At 47.7% G+C, this 26,117-nt stretch overlaps 1 protein-coding gene across 1 annotated transcript; it reads left to right on the top strand.

Annotated features, from left to right (window-relative positions):
* The first annotated feature begins 7,694 nt into the window (after positions 1-7,694).
* On the top strand, positions 7,695-25,861 carry impa2 (inositol monophosphatase 2). The gene is made up of 8 exons (XM_077225030.1): positions 7,695-8,149; positions 10,277-10,410; positions 12,995-13,099; positions 13,187-13,232; positions 13,328-13,436; positions 14,751-14,859; positions 15,344-15,495; positions 24,960-25,861. Exons 1-8 carry the CDS (start codon positions 8,090-8,092, stop codon positions 25,103-25,105), a joined length of 861 nt encoding a protein of 286 aa, XP_077081145.1. The 5' UTR covers positions 7,695-8,089; the 3' UTR covers positions 25,106-25,861.
* Positions 25,862-26,117: the final 256 nt, after the last annotated feature.

Here is a 26,117-nt window from a genome sequence, read left to right as displayed (position 1 = left end):
CTGATAGAGTTAACAGTGCCATGGGAGGATGCGGTAGATGAGGCATATGAGAGGAAGAAACTGCGGTATGCTCAGCTGGCCACTGAAGCAGAACAGCGAGGATGGAGAGTCCAGGTTTATCCAGTGTAAGTGGGTTGTCGTGGTTTTGTGGCACACTCTACAACCCGGTTCCTCAGAGACGTCGGATTCAGTGGCCAAGAGTTGCGTCGCACAGTGAAGAACTTATCTGAAGCAGCAGAAAGGAGCAGCAACTGGCTGTGGTTGAGACGGAAAGATTCTAGCTGGCTGTGTACAGGCCGCCATGCTACGGTTTCGTAGAATTCTTGAAAACTTGAAGAGTCTGTTGGTTTATTTGTATAGGTTGTATAGTATTTACAGTCATTACGTTCCTGTGTATATTGCGTGAATGACGGGTGGTTGGGCAGATATTGTGTTTTGCGGTAGGTGGTATGCCATACGGAACCGTTGCCACTGAAACTGTATATTAACGCACCAGTGGGGCTCGACAGCCTTAGTCAAACGGGTTGGCGCGTATGGTTGGGTTGCGGAGAGATTGTGGTTAGGTCTCAGCAGCAAGAGGGAAGTAGAGGTCAGTAAGCTGGGCTGAGTTGAGTGGGGGACGGAGGGGGGTGACTCTGGGACGCCAGAGTCACTGTCGAGCCCTCTTGAGGTGTCGTGGGCTAGTCGACGAAACACTGAGGACGGAAGGTGCCTACTTGAAGACCCTAGAGATGTTCCCTACTCTGCTCAATCCAGATGGCTGTCATGGGGGGACCGCACTGTGGTTGCAGCCGTTGTGTGTGCTGACGCGTGTTAACACTAGACAGAAGGAGATTTACATCACCATATGGAAAGAAGCGTAAATGGATGGAGAAGCAAAAAATACAAATCAGCATAAAGTTTATTTACTTTCGTGTAATGGAAATCAAATCAGACACCTATTTCATTTTTGGGTGAATGACGGATAAGGATTTAAAATGTGAAAAAAAATAAAACTGGTAAAAAATTCAAATTTTAGGACTCCATATACTGATTAGAGTGTTGTGTATGTAATGCTGTTACATGTACACATTTCAAGAATCTAATTAACCATTTTTTTGGTGAATCGGATCTTTTTCCCCATGAAAATGTCATTCCTGGGTAACGTAATGAATTATTAAATTAATTATATTTCTACCATTGTTGGCATATACAAATGTACTGATATCCATAATTGGAGCTCAACAAACAATTAGTGCTCGGAAAACTACATTTTAATAATAATTAATATAATCAATTTGGGATTTCATATAGACATGGTGTCACGGTGTGGGTTTTGTGTCTTGTTCCTTGTTCTTGTCTGTCATGTGATTCCCTGTTTGCCATGTGTCTTGTTAATTGTCTGATCATTGTTCCCATGTGTTTCTGATTAGCCACGCCCCCTTGTTATCTTGTTTAACTTGTTTGCCTGTCTATTTAGATCTCTGTGTTTCAGTTGGTTTTTGTCGGTCGTTGTTTGATGTGAGTTGTGCCCAGTTCCTTGTTCCGTGTGCCTTATTCTGAGTTTACCCTGGATATTCTGTTTGTTGGAGTATTAAAGTGCTTGCGATTGGATTCACTCTCCGCTTCATCCTTGCTGCATGCTACAGAACGACCGACCCTAAAATGAATCCAGCAGCACGGACCTCGTCTGATCTCTCCAGCATGAGCCGGGAATTCGCGGGTCAGGTCGCAGCCTTGGCTCTGGATAGCCCTGATTTATTTCAGTTCACGTGGGGATTTATTCCTCTTGCTACTTCCTGCTCCCTCGGAGACGAGGCTATTAAATTGTGTTACCGGCTGGGGGCTAAGGAGGTCAACCCGAGGGAGCTTCAACGGCTTATTCCAGCCAGAGCTTCACGTAGCCACGTCCACGTCCAGCCAGAGCTTCACGTCAGCCACGTCCGGCCAGAGCTCCACGTCACTCCAACGGCTTATTCCAGCCAGAGCTTCACGTCAGCCACGTCCACGTCCAGCCAGAGCTTCACGTCAGCCACGTCCGGCCAGAGCTCCACGTCACCCACGTCCAGCCAGAGCCTCACGTCAGCCACGTCCACGTCCAGCCAGAGCCTCACGTCAGCCACGTCCACGTCCAGCCAGAGCTTCACGTCAGCCACGTCCAGCCAGAGCTTCACGTCAGCCACGTCCGGCCAGAGCTTCACGTCAGCCACGTCCACGTCAAGCCAGAGCTTCACGTCAGCCACGTCCGGCCAGAGCTTCACGTCAGCCACGTCCGGCCAGAGCTTCACGTCAGCCACGTCCAGCACAGAGCCTTCACCGCTGGTCCCGTCCAGCACAGAGCCTTCACCGCTGGTCCCGTCCAGCACAGAGCCTTCACCGCTGGTCCCGTCCAGCACAGAGCCTTCACCGTTGGTCCCGTCCAGCACAGAGCCTTCACCGCTGGTCCCGTCCAGCACAGAGCCTTCACCGCTGGTCCCGTCCAGCACAGAGCCTTCACCGCTGGTCCCGTCCAGCACAGAGCCTTCACCGCTGGTCCCGTCCAGCACAGAGCCTTCACCGCTGGTCCCGTCCAGCACAGAGCCTTCACCGCTGGTCCCGTCCAGCACAGAGCCTTCACCGTGCTGGTCCCGTCCAGCACAGAGCCTTCACCGCTGGTCCCGTCCAGCACAGAGCCTTCACCGCTGGTCCCGTCCAGCACAGAGCCTTCACCGCTGGTCCCGTCCAGCACAGAGCCTTCACCGCTGGTCCCGTCCAGCACAGAGCCTTCGCCGCTGGTCCCGTCCAGCACAGAGCCTTCGCCGCTGGTCCCGTCCAGCACAGAGCTTTCGCCGCTGGTCCCGTCCAGCACAGAGCCTTCGCCGCTGGTCCCGTCCAGCACAGAGCCTTCGCCGCTGGTCCCGTCCAGCACAGAGCCTTCGCCGCTGGTCCCGTCCAGCACAGAGCCTTCGCCGCTGGTCCCGTCCAGCACAGAGCCTTCGCCGCTGGTCCCGTCCAGCACAGAGCCTTCGCCGCTGGTCCCGTCCAGCACAGAGCCTTCGCCGCTGGTCCCGTCCAGCACAGAGCCTTCGCCGCTGGTCCCGTCCAGCACAGAGCCTTCGCCGCTGGTCCCGTCCAGCACAGAGCCTTCGCCGCTGGTCCCGTCCAGGACAGAGCCTTCGCCGCTGGTCCCGTCCAGCACAGAGCCCTCACCGCTGGTCCCGTCCAGCACAGCGCCCTCACCGCTGGTCCCGTCCAGCACAGAGCCTTCACCGCTGGTCCCGTCCAGCACAGAGCTTTCACCGCTGGTCCCGTCCAGCACAGAGCCTTCAATGCTGGTCCCGTCCAGCACAGAGCCCTCACCGCTGGTCCCGTCCAGCACAGAGCCCTCACCGCTGGTCCCGTCCAGCACAGCGCCCTCACCGCTGGTCCCGTCCAGCACAGCGCCCTCACCGCTGGTCCCGTCCAGCACAGCGCCCTCACCGCTGGTCCCGTCCAGCACAGCGCCCTCACCGCTGGTCCCGTCCAGCACAGCGCCCTCACCGCTGGTCCCGTCCAGCACAGCGCCCTCACCGCTGGTCCCGTCCAGCACAGCGCCCTCACCGCTGGTCCCGTCCAGCACAGCGCCCTCACCGCTGGTCCCGTCCAGCACAGCGCCCTCACCGCTGGTCCCGTCCAGCACAGCGCCCTCACCGCTGGTCCCGTCCAGCACAGCGCCCTCACCGCTGGTCCCGAGCCAGTGTGTGTGTGGTCTGCTCCCGAGCCCGAGTGTGTGTTGTCTGTTCCCGAGCCCGAGCCAGTGTGTGTGTTGTCTGTTCCCGAGCCCGAGCCAGTGTGTGTGTTGTCTGTTCCCGAGCCAGAGCCAGTGTGTGTGTTGTCTGTTCCCGAGCCAGAGCCAGTGTGTGTGTGGTCTGTTCCCGAGCCCGAGTTTGTGTTGTCTGTTCCCCAGCCAGAGCCAGTGTTTGTGTAGTTTGTTCTGGAGCCAGTGTGTGTGTTTGCTGTTCCTGAGCCGGTGTCTGCTGTTCCTGAGCCGGTGTTTGCTGTTCCTGAGCCGGTGTCTGCTGTTCCTGAGCCGGTGTCTGCTGTTCCTGAGCCGGTGTCTGCTGTTCCTGAGCCGGTGTCTGCTGTTCCTGAGCCGGTGTCTGCTGTTCCTGAGCCGGTGTCTGCTGTTCCTGAGCCGGTGTCTGCTGTTCCTGAGCCGGTGTCTGCTGTTCCTGAGACGGTGTGTGCTGTTCCTGAGCCGGTGTGTGCTGTTCCTGAGCCGGTGTGTGCTGTTCCTGAGCCGGTGTCTGCGGTTCCTGAGCCGGTGTCTGCGGTTCCTGAGCCGGTGTCTGCGGTTCCTGAGCCGGTGTCTGCGGTTCCTGAGCCGGTGTCTGCGTTTCCTGAGCCGGTGTCTGCGTTTCCTGAGCCGGTGTCTGCTGTTCCTGAGCCGGTGTCTGCTGTTCCTGAGCCGGTGTCTGCTGTTCCTGAGCCGGTGTCTGCTGTTCCTGAGCCGGTGTCTGCTGTTCCTGAGCCGGTGTCTGCTGTTCCTGAGCCGGTGTCTGCTGTTCCTGAGCCGGTGTCTGCGGTTCCTGAGCCGGTGTCTGCGGTTCCTGAGCCGGTGTCTGCGGTTCCTGAGCCGGTGTCTGCGGTTCCTGAGCCGGTGTCTGCGTTTCCTGAGCCGGTGTCTGCTGTTCCTGAGCCGGTGTCTGCTGTTCCTGAGCCGGTGTCTGCTGTTCCTGAGCCGGTGTCTGCTGTTCCTGAGCCGGTGTCTGCTGTTCCTGAGCCGGTGTCTGCTGTTCCTGAGCCGGTGTCTGCTGTTCCTGAGCCGGTGTCTGCTGTTCCTGAGCCGGTGTCTGCTGTTCCTGAGCCGGTGTCTGCTGTTCCTGAGCCGGTGTCTGCTGTTCCTGAGCCGGTGTCTGCGGTTCCTGAGCCGGTGTCTGCTGTTCCTGAGCCGGTGTCTGCTGTTCCTGAGCCGGTGTCTGCTGTTCCTGAGCCGGTGTCTGCTGTTCCTGAGCCGGTGTCTGCGGTTCCTGAGCCGGTGTCTGCGGTTCCTGAGCCGGTGTCTGCGGTTCCTGAGCCGGTGTCTGCGGTTCCTGAGCCGGTGTCTGCGGTTCCTGAGCCGGTGTCTGCGGTTCCTGAGCCGGTGTCTGCGGTTCCTGAGCCGGTGTCTGCGGTTCCTGAGCCGGTGTCTGCGGTTCCTGAGCCGGTGTCTGCGGTTCCTGAGCCGGTGTCTGCGGTTCCTGAGCCGGTGTCTGCGGTTCCTGAGCCGGTGTCTGCGGTTCCTGAGCCGGTGTCTGCTGTTCCTGAGCCGGTGTCTGCTGTTCCTGCTGTTAAAGGAGATTTAAAGACTCAGTTATCTTCTAAACAGAAAAATGAAACAAACACAACACTGTGATGCAGAACATAGAAATATTTAACAGCATTTAAATCTCCTTTATAAATGCTTTATGAGGCATAACTAGTCCTCACTTTAGATGAGCTCACACAAATAGTTAACTGACCACTACTCAATGCTTTATAACTACCCGAATTAACCCTGAATTACAGTAGAAATACATGTTAATAAAGCATTTATTAACACACTAAGTAACTATTACTATGTGTCTGAATAATGTTTTTTATAAGATGTCTTTATACCTGAATTTATTTACTCACACTTTCTAAGCGATCTTATGAATCACTTATCAACTTCCAAATAACTGGTTTATAAATAATGCAATACTTCATTTAGAATTTATAAATTGATCATTAACAAAGTATGAAAATACAATTATTAAACACATTAGAGATATGCTTATAAATCAAGAATAAAGCATTTATAGCTGTATTTGTAAACTACTTATTAATGTCTATTAATGCTTTATAAATTATGAATTAACTGTTTACTAATGCTTAACTAATGATCAATAGCGTGCAGTTATTATAAAATGTTACCAAAATGTGGTAATAATTAATAAATATGACTACATCATTCGTGATTATATTATTATTAACATTACAAAATTCAATTTGAAGATAAATGAATGTGACTCATTGAATCTTATGAAATCGAGATGAAGGACAGCAAAAATATGGCAAAAAAACATACAATTATGTAATGTTAATAATATAACTAAAATAACTTTGCCTAAAAGTTTACAAATGTTAATTAAAAACTAGATTGTTACGTTTATGCCATTCTGGATAACGGATGACATGTCCTGGCTAACAGAGGTTTTAGTTATCCAGGAATGACAAAACAAATATTTTTTCTTTATAATCAGGCACTAACTTAACCACCTATGGAAAACTACAACTTAGCTATTATCGCTATAAGGTAATCTTTTAGATCAAATAGATAGTTTTTTAATATAAAAACATTATAAATGTTTTATTAGTGTTATCAAGGACACATGATATTGCTTCAAAGTGCACCAGTGACCGAAATGGTCAAAATATCAACATTTTAAGTGGATCTTATTCACATTTGCACATGTTCCGGTGCTCATTCAGGGTCTTTTTGATACAGTATTATGTCACATGACATACCAAAATGCATTATGGTCCAAAATGGTCATTTATGTCTGTTATCCAGGAATGACATTAGAGAAATCACAATTAGGAGACAAAAGTCTTTGTCATAAAAATGTAAATAAGCTTAGTATTATCACTATATTTGTAGGTATCGTTGAAAACATCAATACAATTATGCCCAAGTAGATTATAAATACTTTTATTTATATTTTTTACATTTTTGTCATATTTTTGTATTCAGATTTTAATGACATTTTGGGACTTTTGAGCTCAATAGTTCCTTCAAGATTAATTATTTATATTGAATTCTCACATGAGTCATTAAAGAGGGGGAAGTTGAGTCATTTAATGAAGTGCTTTTAAAAATGTATACATTTATTGTAATTGTAATTAATATGCTTTGGACACCGGAATTGACACGCCACGTCATTGACCCTTTTATCTGTCTGGTAGTTGGGATATGTGTGGAATTCAAAAGAAAAAACAGAGTTCGCACGGGTCCTTAAAATCCTTGAAAGTTTGTGAATCTGAAAAAAAATATTCAAGGCCCTGGAAAGTTTTTGAAAATAAACATACATAGATACAGGTCCTTGAAACTGCTTGAATTTATTTTGTGCAAGAAGTTTTCAGCGAAAAAAAATCCATATTATTCCCTTCAGTCAGTTAATGTGTTATTTCGCCAACACTTGTGGTAAGCTTGCGTGATTTACGTTAGTTACGCGCATTTACGCATTACGTTAAGTGTTTCCCGCGTGAGGTACTTTGTGTTGTGCGTTGCCATGACAACCAAAAGAGACCCTTTTCATATTTCCGGGTTTCTAAAAAATAGAATGAGAGACTACATTAAATATATATATATATATATATATATATATATATATATATATTGTTTGTGTGTGTGTGTTCCAGTTTGCTCAAATAGCAAAAGAAAACCCCAGCAACAGTGTTTTCACAACGTACAAAAAGAGTAACGTTTTAAAAAAAAAATACAATTGAGAGAGATTGATAACGGCAGTCAGAATAAAGAAAGATATACATTTTACCATTACTCTACCGCCATAGCCGCTGTATTAGAAACACACTCAAAGCAGCGTTTAGTGATACAAATGTACATACAGTTTTTAAAAAGTGAAAATACAAAAAACTTTGCATGATTCCCGATGCTGATAACCGTTAAAGCGCCTCATCACAGTCTATGAATAACTCTATGGAAATGGTCTTTGTTTTGGCGCCCTCTGCTGCGTGACGTCATGTAATTGTTTTGAGCTTTTTAAACACATTTATTTGGTTTTGCTTTAAAAAAAATATTATTATTAATATAAACATACATGTATCTGTTTGTAAATCGGTGTAACATATTGTAGAGCTAAAAACGTAAGCTAATAAATTCTGTATTAAATCTACAGAATTAGCTCGTGTGTATCAGTAGTATTCTGCCATTTAAAGCGCCAGTGATCTCGGGTGTTTGCGGGTCCGCGGTGATGATTTGACCGATTAGCTGTCATTAATGTGTCGTCTAGGCCTCGCCCGTGAGGTCCTCTGCCCGTGAACACGGAACCGGGCCTCAGAGCACCGGGAGAGAGACGGGAGATGCGCTGACGCGACGGATTGACGGATCCCCGTGACGCGTGTGTTACCGATGGAGGACTGGGCCCAGTGTTTGGACGAGGCCGTGCGGGTCGCGCGCAGAGCCGGGCAGGTAACGTTTATGTTCATTCATAACAATCATATCCAGCTAACAGTTATAATGCTGAAACGTTTAAGGACGTGTTGTAGCAGCTACAGATAATAAACACTGCGCTGTTTTTACCCGGTATTTCCTTGTTGTTGTATCAGCATGTTGATACGCGACTGTGTTAATAAATCCACCAGAAATACTGCATTATAACAGAGTTTATGTATGAATCTGTATTGAGACCTGTTCTGTAATAGTCGAAGCACTAAAACAGAATAATTTATAGGATCTGTTCGACTGATGACATTTTCTTGTCACCTGTTATATAAATAACCCTGATGAAACTTGTTATCTGATCCAGGGTGGACTAATGTAACCTCTGTAGAAGCATTAGGACAATACTTATTATCATCATCATCATTATTATTTGTATTATTGTTGTTGTTGTTGTTTTTGTCAATACATATAAAGACTAAATAATTATAGTAATAATAGTCTATTATTATTATTATTATTAAATATAAATTAATATAAATAATAACAAAAGTAGTTCATGATTATTATCATTATTCATTTCTATAAATAATTATAGTATTAATAGTCTATTATTATTATCAATACATGTAAATTAATATAGATAATAGTGATAACAATAGTAGTTTATTATTATCATGATTATGTTAGCACTATATTATAATTTATTATATTAATACAACTTTATTATTCTCTAAACAACAAACATACATAATATGTATATATCTAATACAATTCATAAGTCATTATTATTTTTAATTAGCTCTTAATTTCTTTTAAGCCTTATTCATTTTTGTAGGCTATGTGCTATTGTCATTTGTATTAGTTGGTTTTAATATAGCTTTAATATATTTCTATACAACTTCTTTTTCTGGAGCTTTAATACATTTTCATTTTAGCTTTAATCATTTTAGTACATCAAATTTATTTCAGTAAGATCCCAAGGCAATATTAAAAATTTTCATCTTATATTTAATTCCAGCATTATTTCACTGACTGAGAATGGTGGTGTGTGGTGCTGCTGTGAGATGTGTGTGTGTCTCCTCCGTCAGGTGTGTGTGTGTGTCTCCTCTGTCAGGTGTGTGTGTGTGTGTGTGTGTGTCTCCTCCGTCAGGTGTGTGTGTGTCTCCTCTGTCAGGTGTGTGTGTGTGTGTGTGTGTGTGTGTGTGTGTGTGTGTGTGTGTGTGTGTCTCCTCCGTCAGGTGTGTGTGTGTCTCCTCTGTCAGGTGTATGTGTGTGTGTGTGTGTGTGTGTGTTTCTCCATCAAGTGGTGGTGTGTGTGTGTCTCTCCTCCGTCAGGTGTGTGTGTGTGTGTCTCCTCCGTCAGGTGGTGGTGTGTGTGGTCCTGCTGTGAGGTGTGTGTGTCTCTCCTCCGTCAGGTGGTGGTGTGTGTGGTGCTGCTGTGAGATGAGTGTGTGTCTGTCCTCCGTCAGGTGTGTGTGTGTCTTCTCCGTCAGGTGGTGATGTGTATGTCAGATGTGTGTGTGTGTTTGTGTGTGTCCTCTGTCAGGTGGTGGTGTGTGCGGTGCTGTCAGTCAGGTGTGTGTGTGTGTGTCCTCCGTCAGGTGGTGGTGTGTGCAGTGCTGTCAATCAGGTGTATGTGTGTATGTGTGTGTCCTCCGTCATGTGGTGGTGTGTGTCTCCTCCGACAGGTGTGTGTGTGTGTCCTTCGTCAGGTGGTGGTGTGTGTCTCTTCCGTCAGGAGTGTGTGTCTCCTCCGTCAGGTGGTGGTGTGGGTCTCCTCCATCAGGTGGTGGTGTGTGTCTCCTCCATCAGGTGGTGGTGTGTGCTGTGTCTGTGTGTGTGTCTCCTCTGTCAGGTGGTGGTGTGTGCAGTGCTGCTGTGAGATGTGTGTGTGTGTGTGTGTGTGTCTCGGTCAGGTGGTGGTGTGTGTGTGTCCTCCGTGAGGTGGTGGTGTGTGCGGTGCTGCTGTGAGATGTGTGTGTTGTGTGTTTGTGTGTGTATGTGTGTGTGTAAGTGTGTCTCCTCCAGGTGGTGGTGTGTGCGGTGCTGCTGTGAGATGTGTGTCTCCTCCGTCAGGTGGTGGTGTGTGCAGTGCAGCTGTGAGATGTTGGTGTGTGTGTCCTCCGTCAGTTGTTTATGTGTGTCCTCCGTCAGGTGGTGGCATGTGCGGTGCAGCAGGAGAAGTGTGTGCGCAGTAAAAGCACTCCAACAGATCTGGTGACGGAGGCGGATCAGCAGGTGGAGGAGCTCATCATCTCCACCCTCAGGAGCAGATTCCCGGAGCACAGGTGCACATCTGGAGACTCAATACACACACACACCAGCGAATAGGACATAGGTCATGGTATGGGGGTCCTGGGACGTGGAGCGTGGGCGTGGCCGGCAGTGCAGAAGACCAGGGTGGAGCCGGCCACAGAGACGCAGCCTCAGTGGCCCTAACGAAGGACTGTGGACTCGACTCCTCTCTGGACGCTGGTCAGTGGCTGGACTCCTCTCTGGACGCTGGTCAGTGGCTGGAGTACTCTCTGGACGCTGGTCAGGGGCTGGACTCCTCTCTGAACGCTGGTCAGGGGCTGGAGTACTCTCTGGGCGTTGGTCAGGGGCTGGAGTACTCTCTGTACTCTTGTCAGTTGCTGGAATCCTCTCTGAACGCTGGTCAGGGGCTGGAGTACTCTCTGGACGCTGGTCAGGGGCTGGAGTACTCTCTGGACGCTGGTCAGGGGCTGGAGTCCTCTCTGGACTCTGGTCAGGGGCTGGAGTACTCTCTGGACTCTGGTCAGGGGCTGGAGTCCTCTCTGGACTCTGGTCAGGGGCTGGAGTCCTCTCTGGACTTTGGTCAGGGGCTGGAGTCCTTTATGGACTCTGGTCAGGGGCTGGAGTCCTCTCTGGACGCTGGTCAGGGGCTAGACTCCTCTCTGGACTCTGGTCAGGGGCTGGAGTACTCTCTGGACTTTGGTCAGGGGCTGGATTCCTCTCTGGACACTGGTCAGGGGCTGGAGTACTCTCTGGACGCTGGTCAGGAGCTGGACTCCTCTCTGGACTCTGGTCAGGGGCTGGAGTACTTTCTGGACTCTGGTCAGGGGCTGGAGCCCTCTCTGGATGCTGGTCAGGGGCTTGACTCCTCTCTGGACTTTGGTCAGGGGCTAGACTCCTCTCTGGACGCTGGTCAGGGGCTGGACTCCTCTCTGGACTCTGGTCAGGAGCTGGAGTCCTCTCTGGACGCTGGTCAGGAGCTGGAGTACTCTCTGGACTTTGGTCAGGGGCTGGATTCCTCTCTGGACTCTGGTCAGGGGCTGGAATTCTCTCTGGACTCTGGTCAGGGGCTGGAGCCCTCTCTGGACTCTGGTCAGGAGCTGGAGTCCTCTCTGGACTCTGGTCAGGGGCTGGAGTACTCTCTGGACTTTGGTCAGGGGCTGGATTCCTCTCTGGACTCTGGTCAGGGGCTGGAATTCTCTCTGGACTCTGGTCAGGGGCTGGAGCCCTCTCTGGATGCTGGTCAGGGGCTTGACTCCTCTCTGGACTCTGGTCAGGGGCTAGACTCCTCTCTGGACGCTGGTCAGGGGCTGGACTCCTCTCTGGACTCTGGTCAGGAGCTGGAGTCCTCTCTGGACGCTGGTCAGGAGCTGGAGTACTCTCTGGACTCTGGTCATGGGTTGGACTCCTCTCTGGACTCTGGTCAGGGGCTAGACTCCTCTCTGGACGCTGGTCAGGGGCTGGATTCCTCTCTGGACTCTGGTCAGGGGCTGGAGACCTCTCTGGACGCTGGTCAGGGGCTAGACTCCTCTCTGGACGCTGGTCAGGGGCTGGACTCCTCTCTGGACTCTGGTTAGGGGCTGGAGTCCTCTCTGGACGCTGGTCAGGGGCTAGACTCATCTCTGCACTCTGGTCATGGGTTGGACTCCTCTCTGGACTCTGGTCAGGGGCTGGAGTCCTCTCTGTCCACACAAACAAAATAGCCGTTGCCCATATGATCAGCGCTGCATCTTCCAGAGCTGACTCAGGCGCGGCAGCCATCTTGTCCGAAGACAGTGCTCGGCTGGCATGACGTGAAGTGACTCAGACTCGGCAGGCATGACGTGAAGTGACTCGGGCTCGGCAGGCATGACGTGAAGTGACTCAGGCTCGGCAGTCATGATGTAGAGTGACTCAGGCTCGGCAGGCATGATGTAAAGTGACTCAGGCTCGGCAGGCGTGATGTAGAGTGTCTCAGGCTCGGCAGGCATGAGGTGAAGAGACTCAGGCTCGGCAGACATGACGTGAAGAGACTCAGGCTTAAAGGCTACTGTGGGATTGCGGGGCTCCTCGTCTGCAAACTCCACAGTAAATGATGAGCTGCTCAACAAAAGGGCATAGTCAATATATTGTGCCAGGGACCAGTGGATCTTTCCCCCAGGTAGCCATGAACAAATGAGTTCCTTTAAACCCACACAAAAAAATGTCCTTCAGGGCGATGTCATTAAAATCCACTTGGTGACAAATTGCACAGAACTCCTCAACATAGTTCTCAATGGGCTGGTGGCCTGGTCCCCTTGGTGGAGGCACAGGAGACAAACTGCTGGGCAAAATTACTAAAACTTAATCTAAAATTAAAGTAAAAACTGAAAATATAAAAAATAAAAAATAAAAGCTAATTCAGCATATAAATTGATACTATAATACTAAAAAAATTCTAAATAATCCTAAAATGAGACTGAAGTACCATGTAAATTTCAGTTTATATGAACATGATAATGAAGTGTTTTGCAAATAGAAATGGTTTTGCTGTAGAAGATTTCTATAAAAGGGCACTACAGACTGTTTAATGTGTGACCATGCTTTAGTAATAACTGTTGGTGTAATGTTGATGTTTTGTGTGTCACATGTTACTGAAAGGTTTATCGGAGAGGAATCGTCTGCCGCCGGAGTGAAGTGTGAACTGACCGACAGCCCGACCTGGATAATAGATCCCATCGACGGGACCTGCAATTTTGTGCACAGGTACCATAAGCGTCTTCATATATTGTGTTTAAATCATCATAGAAATATATTCCCAACACATACAGTATATTTATCCTTGGCTTGCAGTTTTCCTATGGTGGCAGTGAGCATCGGATTCGCTGTGAGGAAAGAGGTAAAGCACGGATGAATCCCAATGACTGTTTCTCTCCCTGATGATGTACATGTACAGTATAAAATGTGTGTGAATAATAAATCTGTGTGTGTCAGCTGGAGTTTGGTGTGATCTACCACTGCTTCGACGGGACACTGTACACAGCCAGAAAAGGACACGGAGCCTTTTGCAATGGTGTTCGACTACAGGTTTCCAAAGAAAAAGGTCAGCAAATTATTTATCAATCAAATATCAAATAAATATAATAATAATAAATTAATTAAATACAAATAAATTAAAGCTAAACCCACATTTAAAAAAGGAATGACAAAAACACATAACAAAATTACTAAAACAATCTAAAATTAAAGTGAAAACAGAAACTATGAAAATAAAATAAAGAAAAACGTCAGCAAATTTTTAACTTATTTTTTTGCAATAAATGATTATCAACTTGTCGCTTTATAATGGCAAACTAAAACTGATTTGAATTCTAAAACAAATAGTTACAGCCCTGAATGCTGATTAGACCATTGTTAAACTATAAATGTTTCCTTGACAAATAACTAAAAGAAGTCTAAGTTGATTTTCTAAAATTAGACCATTGTTAAACTACTGTATAAAAGTTTGGGGTCAGAAAGTTCTTGAAAGGCATTTCTGCATCAAAAATACAGTAAAACAGTAATTGTTATGGTGTGGCAGAGGGACTAGGATCTCATTGCAGCAGTATTTATTGAAAAAAAAACACAAATAAAGGTAATCTAAAAAAGAGATCCAACAGGAGAAACATAAATCCAAACAGGAGAAGATGATAAACCAAACGGGAAACAACGCCCGACAAAAGCCAATAGCAAGGGCTAACAAGGTACAGGTGATAGTAATCAATCACTATAGTAATCAATCACTATGGTAACAAACAACAGTAACTATCGAAAAATATATAAAACGGGAACAAAACACAGGAGAAACCAGAAAAAACACTTCAAAATAAAAGTCACATAACACAAAAATACAAGGGACACCATGACAGTAATATTCTAAAATATTTTTCCAATGTAAATCAGCAGTTTTCTATGTGAATATATAGTAAAGTGTAATTTATTCCTGTGATCAAAGCTGAATTTTCAGCATCATTACTCCAGTCTTCAGTGTCACATGATCCTTCAGAAATCAGTATAATATGATGATTTGATGCTCAAGAGACATTTATGATTATTATCAATGTTGAAAACAGCGTCATATTTTTGCATTAATTTGAAACAGAAACATTTTATAAAATTGTAAATGTCACTTTTAAATGTTGTAATGTGTCCTTGGTTAATAAAAATGTGTGTGTGTGTATATATATATATATATATAAACGTACAGACCCCAAACTCACATTATTATATATTAAAATATATAAATGCTCTTTATGGATTTAATCTCTCTTTATTGGCCTGTTTTTGCTTCAAGCCTTTGCTAATTAAAGTCCACCGTACAGTAAATGTTGGGTGATTACAGTATATGATGATATGATGTGTTTGCTGTCTCGGTCAGATGTGTCCAAGGCCCTCATTCTGACTGAGATCGGGGCCAAGAGAGACCCTGCAACACTGGATATCTTCCTGGGAAATATGAAGAAAATGTTGAGCGCACCAACTCATGGGTACGGCCACACTGGGGGAAATCACATTTCAAAGTTGCACATAAGCAAAGATTGTGTTTTTTACAAGAAAATTACTTGAGTCTTTATACTTCAAAATGAACTTGACATTTCTCTGTGATTTAATTGTGAAATTTACTATAATCCTACACCATTTTTTTCAGTGCAACATGATTTACAACAATAAGGCCCTCTGATATCCATTTCGTTTTTCCCAAATTCCGTTTTATTTTTTTACTTCTGTTGCTGTTCACGGTCAGGGACTATTTTTTCCAGCGGAAGGAAGGCTTTCAGTGATTTTACTTCATGAAAGTTGCATAGATGCATGTTTTTTCTGCTTTAATATTTTTATTGTGTGGAATAAGTCACGACTGACTCCGCTTCGCGTCGAGCCTAACAACGCCCTTCAGGCTTATTCACCACACAGCCTCGAGTACCTTATTGCTTACACACACTCTGTTATGTAAATGTGACCTTTGACCCGCAGTGTGAGGATCATCGGCAGCTCGACTCTCTCCCTGTGTCTCGTGGCCAGTGGGTCGGCGGAGGCGTATTACCAGTTCGGTCTCCACTGCTGGGACATCGCAGCGGCCGCCGTCATCATCAGAGAGGCAGGAGGCGTCGTCATCGACACCACTGGTCATTATTATATTATCATTATTATTATCATTATTATTATTATTATTACCACAGGTCAGTCTGGGAACAACACAACTCACTTCTGATGTGGAAAATCTTCCTTTATGTTCTTATCAAGCATATATATATATATATGTGTGTGTGTTGATGTCTCTCTGTGTTTGTGGCTTAGGGAACGCGCTCGACCTCGTGTGTGTATATAGGTGTGAGTGTGTGTGTGTTGGTGTGTGTATAGGTGTGTGTGTGTGTGTGTATAGGTGTGTGTGTGTGTGTGTGAGTGTGTGTTGGTGTGTGTTGATGTCTCTCTGTGTTCGTGTCGTAGGGAACGCACTCGACCTTGTGTGTGTGTGTGTGTGTGTGTGTGTGTATAGGTGTGTGTGTATAGGTGTGTGTGTGTATAGGTGTGTGTGTGTGTGTGAGTGTGTGTTGGTGTGTGTTGATGTCTTTCTGTGTTCGTGTCGTAGGGAACGTGCTCAACCTTGTGTGTGTGTGTGTGTTGATGTCTCTGTGTTTGTGGCTTAGGGAACGAGCTCAACCTTGTGTGTGTGTGTGTGTGTGTGTGTGTGTGTGTTGATGTCTCTCTGTGTTTGTGGCTTAGGGAACGCGCTCAACCTCGTGTGTGTATATAGGTGTGAGTGTGTGTGTGTGTGTGTATAGGTGTGTGTGTGTGTATAGGTGTGTGTGTGTGTGTGTGTGAGTGTAAGTGTGTGTTGGTGTGTGTTGATGTCTCTCTGTGTTCGTCTCGTAGGGAACGCACTCGACCTTGTGTGTGTGTGTGTGTTTGTCGTAGGGAACGCTCTCGACCTCGCGCGTGTGTGTGTATAAATGAGTGTGTGTTGATGTCGCTGTTTGTGTCGTAGGGAACGCACTCGACCTCGCGTGTATGTGTGTGTGTGTGTGTGTGTCCTAGGGAACGCACTCGATCTCGCGTATGTGTGTGTGTGTGTGTGTGTCGTAGGGAACGCACTCGACCTCGCGTATGTGTGTGTGTGTGTGTGAGAATGAGTGTGAGTGTGTGTGTGTGTGTGTGTCGTAGGGAACGCACTCGACCTCGCGTATGTGTGTGTGTGTGTGTGAGAATGAGTGTGAGTGTGTGTGTGTTGTAGGGAACGCACTCGACCTCGCGTATGTGTGTGTGTGTGTGTGAGAATGAGTGTGAGTGTGTGTGTGTTGTAGGGAACGCACTCGACCTCGCGTATGTGTGTGTGTGTGTGTGAGAATGAGTGTGAGTGTGTGTGTGTTGTAGGGAACGCACTCGACCTCGCGTATGTGTGTGTGTGTGTGTGAGAATGAGTGTGTGTGTGTGTGTGTCGTAGGGAACGCGCTCGACCTCGCGTATGTGTGTGTGTGTGTGTGAGAATGAGTGTGAGTGTGTGTGTGTTGTAGGGAACGCACTCGACCTCGCGTATGTGTGTGTGTGTGTGTGAGAATGAGTGTGAGTGTGTGTGTGTTGTAGGGAACGCACTCGACCTCGCGTATGTGTGTGTGTGTGTGTGAGAATGAGTGTGAGTGTGTGTGTGTCGTAGGGAACGCACTCGACCTCGCGTATGTGTGTGTGTGTGTGTGAGAATGAGTGTGTGTGTGTGTGTGTCGTAGGGAACGCGCTCGACCTCGCGTATGTGTGTGTGTGTGTGTGAGAATGAGTGTGTGTGTGTGTGTGTCGTAGGGAACGCGCTCGACCTCGCGTATGTGTGTGTGTGTGTGTGAGAATGAGTGTGTGTGTGTGTGTGTCGTAGGGAACGCGCTCGACCTCGTGTGGAAAATCTTCCTTTATGTTCTTATCAAGTGTGTAATTCATTAATAATGTAGGATTTTAAACAATAAGGGCTTTTATTTCTGATTGATCGATACATTATTATTAATATTTATATGGTGTGAAACTTCATTGCTTAATCAAAATGTAAACATTTACACTATTTCTCATACGCAATGTAATATTTGTATATAGATTGTAAGTAAACGTAGGATGTTTATAGTGTAGGGTGTTATAGTGTTATAGTGTTTGCATAATAAACTTTAATAGTGCTATGAAAAGTGCTGTAATAAAAGCTGCACCTGCGACACATTTTATGTATTGTTTGTTTAAAGTTTTATTCATGTTATTTGATGTTAGCTTTGATAAATCTACTGTACATAAAAATCTATATTCAGATTAGATCAGTGCGGTCGACATGTCTTCTGTGCCCTGCGAACTCTTACAGAAAGTGAACTAACTTTAATAGAACATTCGTTCAGAGTTGTTTATTATTTATACATCATTGATGGAACAACACAACTCGATTCTGAAGTAGGAAATCTTGGAACACACTCGACCTGATGTGTGTGTGTGTGTGTCGTAGGGAACACACTCGACCTGATGTGTGTGTGTGTGTGTCGTAGGGAACACACTCGACCTGATGTGTGTGTGTGTGTGTCGTAGGGAACACACTCGACCTGATGTGTGTGTGTGTGTGTCGTAGGGAACACACTCGACCTGATGTGTGTGTGTGTGTGTGTGTGTCGTAGGGAACACACTCGACCTGATGTGTGTGTGTGTGTGTGTGTGTGTGTGTCGTAGGGAACACACTCGACCTGATGTGTGTGTGTGTGTGTGTGTGTGTGTGTCGTAGGGAACACACTCGACCTGATGTGCGTGTGTGTGTGTGTGTCGTAGGGAACACACTCGACCTGATGTGTGTGTGTGTGTGTGTGTCGTAGGGAACACACTCGACCTGATGTGTGTGTGTGTGTGTGTGTCGTAGGGAACACACTCGACCTGATGTGTGTGTGTGTGTGTGTGTCGTAGGGAACACACTCGACCTGATGTGTGTGTGTGTGTGTGTGTCGTAGGGAACACACTCGACCTGATGTGTGTGTGTGTGTGTGTGTCGTAGGGAACACACTCGACCTGATGTGTGTGTGTGTGTGTGTGTGTGTGTGTGTGTCGTAGTGAACACACTCGACCTGATGTGTGTGTGTGTGTGTGTGTGTGTGTGTGTGTGTGTGTGTGTGTGTCGTAGGGAACACACCCGACCTGATGTGCGTGTGTGTGTGTGTCGTAGGGAACACACTCGACCTGATGTGTGTGTGTGTTTGTGTGTGTCGTAGGGAACACACTCGACCTGATGTGTGTGTGTGTGTGTGTGTCGTAGGGAACACACTCGACCTGATGTGTGTGTGTGTGTGTGTGTCGTAGGGAATACACTCGACCTGATGTGCGTGTGTGTGTGTGTCGTAGGGAACACACTCGACCTGATGTGTGTGTGTGTGTGTGTGTGTGTGTCGTAGGGAACACACTCGACCTGATGTGTGTGTGTGTGTGTCGTAGGGAACACACTCGACCTGATGTGTGCGTGTGTGTGTGTGTCGTAGGGAACACACTTGACCTGATGTGTGTGTGTGTGTGTGTGTCATAGGGAACACACTCGACCTGATGTGTGCGTGTGTGTGTGTGTCGCAGGGAACACACTCGACCTGATGTGTGTGTGTGTGTGTGTGTGTGTGTGTGTGTGTCGTAGGCAACACACTCGACCTGATGTGTGTGTGTGTGTGTGTGTGTGTGTGTGTGTCGTAGGGAACACACTCGACCTGATGTGTGTGTGTGTGTGTGTGTGTGTGTGTGTGTGTGTGTGTGTGTGTCGTAGGGAACACACTCGACCTGATGTGTGTGTGTGTGTCGTAGGGAACACACTCGACCTGATGTGTGTGTGTGTGTGTGTGTGTGTGTGTGTGTGAGTGTGTGTGTGTGTGTGTGTGTCTGTGTGTCGTAGGGAACACACTCGACCTGATGTGTGTGTGTGTGTGTGTGTGTGTCGTAGGGAACACACTCGACCTGATGTGCGTGTGTGTGTGTGTGTGTGTGTGTCGTAGGGAACACACTCGACCTGATGTGTGTGTGTGTGTGTGTGTCGTAGGGAACACACTCGACCTGATGTGTGCGTGTGTGTGTGTGTCGTAGGGAACACACTCGACCTGATGTGTGTGTGTGTTTGTGTGTGTCGTAGGGAACACACTCGACCTGATGTGTGTGTGTGTGTGTGTGTCATAGGGAACACACTCGACCTGATGTGTGTGTGTGTGTGTGTGTCGTAGGGAACACACTCGACCTGATGTGTGTGTGTGTGTGTGTGTGTGTGTCGTAGGGAACACACTCGACCTGATGTGTGCGTGTGTGTGTGTGTCGTAGGGAACACACTTGACCTGATGTGTGTGTGTGTGTGTGTGTCATAGGGAACACACTCGACCTGATGTGTGCGTGTGTGTGTGTGTCGTAGGGAACACACTCGACCTGATGTGTGTGTGTGTGTGTGTGTGTGTCGTAGGGAACACACTCGACCTGATGTGTGTGTGTGTGTGTGTGTGTGTGTGTGTGTGTGTGTGTGTGTGTGTGTGTCGTAGGGAACACACTCGACCTGATGTGTGTGTGTGTGTGTGTGTGTGTGTGTGTGTCGTAGGGAACACACTCGACCTGATGTGTGTGTGTGTGTGTGTCGTAGGGAACACACTCGACCTGATGTGTGTGTGTGTGTGTGTGTGTGTGTGTGTGTGTGGTGTGTGTGTGTGTGTGTGTGTGTGTGTGTGTGTGTCGTAGGGAACACACCCGACCTGATGTGCGTGTGTGTGTGTGTCGTAGGGAACACACTCGACCTGATGTGTGTGTGTGTTTGTGTGTGTCGTAGGGAACACACTCGACCTGATGTGTGTGTGTGTGTGTGTGTCGTAGGGAACACACTCGACCTGATGTGTGTGTGTGTGTGTGTGTCGTAGGGAATACACTCGACCTGATGTGCGTGTGTGTGTGTGTCGTAGGGAACACACTCGACCTGATGTGTGTGTGTGTGTGTGTGTGTGTGTCGTAGGGAACACACTCGACCTGATGTGTGTGTGTGTGTGTCGTAGGGAACACACTCGACCTGATGTGTGCGTGTGTGTGTGTGTCGTAGGGAACACACTTGACCTGATGTGTGTGTGTGTGTGTGTGTCATAGGGAACACACTCGACCTGATGTGTGCGTGTGTGTGTGTGTCGCAGGGAACACACTCGACCTGATGTGTGTGTGTGTGTGTGTGTGTGTGTGTGTGTGTCGTAGGCAACACACTCGACCTGATGTGTGTGTGTGTGTGTGTGTGTGTGTGTGTGTCGTAGGGAACACACTCGACCTGATGTGTGTGTGTGTGTGTGTGTGTGTGTGTGTGTGTGTGTGTGTGTGTGTCGTAGGGAACACACTCGACCTGATGTGTGTGTGTGTGTCGTAGGGAACACACTCGACCTGATGTGTGTGTGTGTGTGTGTGTGTGTGTGTGTGTGAGTGTGTGTGTGTGTGTGTGTGTCTGTGTGTCGTAGGGAACACACTCGACCTGATGTGTGTGTGTGTGTGTGTGTGTGTCGTAGGGAACACACTCGACCTGATGTGCGTGTGTGTGTGTGTGTGTGTGTGTCGTAGGGAACACACTCGACCTGATGTGTGTGTGTGTGTGTGTGTCGTAGGGAACACACTCGACCTGATGTGTGCGTGTGTGTGTGTGTCGTAGGGAACACACTCGACCTGATGTGTGTGTGTGTTTGTGTGTGTCGTAGGGAACACACTCGACCTGATGTGTGTGTGTGTGTGTGTGTCATAGGGAACACACTCGACCTGATGTGTGTGTGTGTGTGTGTGTCGTAGGGAACACACTCGACCTGATGTGTGTGTGTGTGTGTGTGTGTGTGTCGTAGGGAACACACTCGACCTGATGTGTGCGTGTGTGTGTGTGTCGTAGGGAACACACTTGACCTGATGTGTGTGTGTGTGTGTGTGTCATAGGGAACACACTCGACCTGATGTGTGCGTGTGTGTGTGTGTCGTAGGGAACACACTCGACCTGATGTGTGTGTGTGTGTGTGTGTGTGTGTGTGTCGTAGGGAACACACTCGACCTGATGTGTGTGTGTGTGTGTGTGTGTGTGTGTGTGTGTGTGTGTGTGTGTGTGTGTCGTAGGGAACACACTCGACCTGATGTGTGTGTGTGTGTGTGTGTGTGTGTGTGTGTCGTAGGGAACACACTCGACCTGATGTGTGTGTGTGTGTGTGTCGTAGGGAACACACTCGACCTGATGTGTGTGTGTGTGTATGTGTGTGTGTGTGTGTGTGGTGTGTGTGTGTGTGTGTGTGTGTGTGTGTGTCTGTGTGTCGTAGGGAACACATTCGACCTGATGTGTGTGTGTGTGTGTGTGTGTGTGTGTGTGTGTGTGTGTGTGTGTGTGTGTGTCGTAGGGAACACACTCGACCTGATGTGTGTGTGTGTGTGTGTGTGTGTGTGTGTGTCGTAGGGAACACACTCGACCTGATGTGTGTGTGTGTGTGTGTGTGTGTGTGTGTGTGTCGTAGGGAACACACTCGACCTGATGTGTGTGTGTGTGTGTGTGTGTGTGTGTGTGTGTGTGTGTGTGTGTGTGTGTGTCGTAGGGAACACACTCGACCTGATGTGTGTGTGTGTGTCGTAGGGAACACACTCGACCTGATGTGTGTGTGTGTGTGTGTGTGTGTGTGTGTGTCGTAGGGAACACACTCGACCTGATGTGTGTGTGTGTGTGTGTGTCGTAGGGAACACACTCGACCTGATGTGTGTGTGTGTGTGTGTGTGTGTGTCGTAGGGAACACACTCGACCTGATGTGTGTGTGTGTGTGTGTGTGTGTGTCGTAGGGAACACACTCGACCTGATGTGTGTGTGTGTGTGTGTGTGTGTGTGTGTGTCGTAGGGAACACACTCGACCTGATGTGTGTGTGTGTGTGTGTGTGTGTGTGTCGTAGGGAACACACTCGACCTGATGTGTGTGTGTGTGTGTGTGTGTATGTGTGTGTGTGTGTGTGTGTGTGTGTGTGTGTGTGTCAAGTCAAGTCAAGTCAAATATATTTATATAGCGCTTTTCACAATACAGATTGTATCAAAGCTGCTTCACAGTATCAATCAAAACAACTTAATGTTGTTTATTACTGGAAAAAAGACATCCAAGTTTGGTAGAGCTGATCAATGGTATGATTGGTTAATTAATTTGAATATGTGTGTGTGTGTCGTAGGGAACACACTCGACCTGATGTGTGTGTGTGTGTGTGTCGTAGGGAACACACTCGACCTGATGTGTGTGTGTGTGTGTGTGTGTGTGTGTGTGTGTGTGTGTGTGTGTGTGTGTGTGTGTGTCGTAGGGAACACACTCGACCTGATGTGTGTGTGTGTGTGTGTGTGTGTCGTAGGGAACACACTCGACCTGATGTGGGTGTGTGTGTGAGTGTGTGTGTGTCGTAGGGAACACACTCGACCTGATGTGTGTGTGTGTGTGTGTGTGTGTCTGTGTGTGTGTCGTAGGGAACACACTCGACCTGATGTGTGTGTGTGTGTGTGTGTGTGTCGTAGGGAACACACTCGACCTGATGTGTGTGTGTGTGTGTGTGTGTGTCGTAGGGAACACACTCGACCTGATGTGTGTGTGTGTGTGTCGTAGGGAACACACTCGACCTGATGTGTGTGTGTGTGTGTGTCGTAGGGAACACACTCGACCTGATGTGTGTGTGTGTGTGTGTGTGTGTGTGTGTGTGTGTCGTAGGGAACACACTCGACCTGATGTGTGTGTGTGTGTGTGTGTGTGTGTGTGTGTGTGTGTGTCGTAGGGAACACACTCGACCTGATGTGTGTGTGTGTGTGTGTGTGTGTGTGTGTGTGTGTGTGTGTGTGTGTGTGTGTGTGTGTGTGTCGTAGGGAACACACTCGACCTGATGTGTGTGTGTGTGTTTGTGTGTGTGTGTGTCGTAGGGAACACACTCGACCTGATGTGTGTGTGTGTGTGTGTGTGTGTGTCGTAGGGAACACACTCGACCTGATGTGTGTGTGTGTGTGTGTGTGTGTGTGTGTGTGTGTGTGTGTGTCGTAGGGAACACACTCGACCTGATGTGTGTGTGTGTGTGTGTGTGTGTGTGTGTCGTAGGGAACACACTCGACCCGATGTGTGTGTGTGTGTGTGTGTGTGTGTGTGTGTGTCGTAGGGAACACACTCGACCTGATGTGTGTGTGTGTGTGTGTGTGTGTGTGTGTGTGTGTGTGTGTGTGTGTGTGTGTGTGTGTGTGTGTCGTAGGGAACACACTCGACCTGATGTGTGTGTGTGTGTGTGTGTGTGTGTGTCGTAGGGAACACACTCGACCTGATGTGTGTGTGTGTGTGTGTGTGTGTGTGTGTGTGTCTGTGTGTCGTAGGGAACACACTCGACCTGATGTGTGTGTGTGTGTGTGTGTGTGTGTGTGTGTGTGTGTGTGTGTGTGTGTGTGTGTGTGTGTGTGTCGTAGGGAACACACTCGACCTGATGTGTGTGTGTGTGTGTGTGTGTGTGTGTGTGTCGTAGGGAACACACTCGACCTGATGTGTGTGTGTGTGTGTGTGTGTGTCGTAGGGAACACACTCGACCTGATGTGTGTGTGTGTCTGTGTGTGTGTCGTAGGGAACACACTCGACCTGATGTGTGTGTGTGTGTGTGTGTGTGTGTGTGTGTGTCGTAGGGAACACACTCGACCTGATGTGTGTGTGTGTGTGTGTGTGTGTCGTAGGGAACACACTCGACCTGATGTGTGTGTGTGTGTGTTGTAGGGAACACACTCGACCTGATGTGTGTGTGTGTGTGTGTGTGTGTCGTAGGGAACACACTCGACCTGATGTGTGTGTGTGTGTGTGTGTGTGTGTGTGTGTGTGTGTGTGTGTGTCGTAGGGAACACACTCGACCTGATGTGTGTGTGTGTGTGTGTGTGTGTGTGTGTGTGTGTGTGTGTGTGTGTGTGTGTGTGTGTGTGTGTCGTAGGGAACACACTCGACCTGATGTGTGTGTGTGTGTGTGTGTGTGTGTGTGTGTGTGTGTCGTAGGGAACACACTCGACCTGATGTGTGTGTGTGTGTGTGTGTGTGTGTGTGTCGTAGGGAACACACTCGACCTGATGTGTGTGTGTGTGTGTGTGTGTGTGTGTGTGTGTGTGTGTGTCGTAGGGAACACACTCGACCTGATGTGTGTGTGTGTGTGTGTGTGTGTGTGTGTGTGTGTGTGTGTGTGTGTCGTAGGGAACACACTCGACCTGATGTGTGTGTGTGTGTGTGTGTGTGTCGTAGGGAACACACTCGACCCGATGTGTGTGTGTGTGTGTGTGTGTGTGTGTGTGTCGTAGGGAACACACTCGACCTGATGTGTGTGTGTGTGTGTGTGTGTGTGTGTGTGTGTGTCGTAGGGAACACACTCGACCTGATGTGTGTGTGTGTGTGTGTGTGTCGTAGGGAACACACTCGACCTGATGTGTGTGTGTGTGTGTGTGTGTGTGTCGTAGGGAACACACTCGACCTGATGTGTGTGTGTGTGTGTGTGTGTGTGTGTGTGTGTGTGTGTGTGTGTGTGTGTGTGTGTGTGTGTCGTAGGGAACACACTCGACCTGATGTGTGTGTGTGTGTGTGTGTGTGTGTGTGTGTGTGTGTCGTAGGGAACACACTCGACCTGATGTCCAGGAGAGTTGTGGCCGCTGGGACTCGTGAGATCGCAGACCATGTGGTGAAGCAGCTTCAGCCTATAAACTACGGACGTGACGACAGTGACCCCGACGACCCGGCAGTGACCCCTGACCTCTGACCCCTGACCCCTCCTATTACCTCACAACACACAATCCTGCCACGTCACATCTGCAGTGTCCTCTCAACCATATACTCACATGTTTAAACATAACCCGTAATCCCCGGAGCCACGACCCGTTAACTCCCGAACCGTTCCTCCACGCAAACCATGTTACACTCGGGATTGCCAACAGGTTTGCCTTGGAAATGCAAGGATGCGGATGAAGCCAAACTGCTGGTTTTCCATACGAATATAACAAGCTTGATTTCATAATGGATGGACCTGCAGTTTATGAACGCAGTAGTACAGTAGTGACATCAGATCATAACTCAGGAATCATAATCTCGCGATGGAAGAAAGTATGTAATAACTGGCTTCTATATACAAACTCTGCTAAAACTGCTTTCTTACTCAGTGTTTTTATCTTCATCTACAAAATAAGATATTACACCTAGTTTTTAGAGAATAAATGTAAACAACGATCTTGTTTAGATGAAAAACATGAAATCTGGAGATCCGGTTCTACGTGTTCATACGCAGTTACATGATCATGTGACGCGGCTGATATTATATATTATGGCTGAAAAACAAAACAAATCCTTGTTTGTTCCTGAAACTCACTGCAGTTAAACCTGTATTTCACATTTCCTATGTTTTCTGATGACGGATGATCTATAGATTAACAGTTGTTGTATAAATACATGGAGTGTGTGGATCACTTATAAATCAGGGCAACATTCCTCTAGTGTGACCAATTAAAAGCATACGATGAAATCAATGTTGTCCAGTTATTATTCACTCCCAAATTAATCACTTTCTTATGATTGTGCAATTTTGTGCGTATTGTATTTCATAATTTGGGAGCGAAAGCAGAGGACTTTTCTCAGGATTCAAATGTAATATTTCTCAGTAATTAATCTAATGAGACAGTTAATTATTTGCTTGGAATAGAATAGATATTTTTGATTTCATTATTAAGCTGGATGTCTTTAAAGGTGTCCACGGCTCCAGCTGTGTGTTCATATGCAAG

The sequence above is a fragment of the Siphateles boraxobius genome, unplaced genomic scaffold (assembly GCF_051911475.1).
Source record: "Siphateles boraxobius isolate OS27281-9 unplaced genomic scaffold, OSU_SipBor_1 97, whole genome shotgun sequence".
Classification (NCBI taxonomy): Eukaryota; Metazoa; Chordata; class Actinopteri; order Cypriniformes; family Leuciscidae; genus Siphateles; species Siphateles boraxobius.
This window is presented reverse-complemented; position numbering and strand designations above follow the sequence as displayed.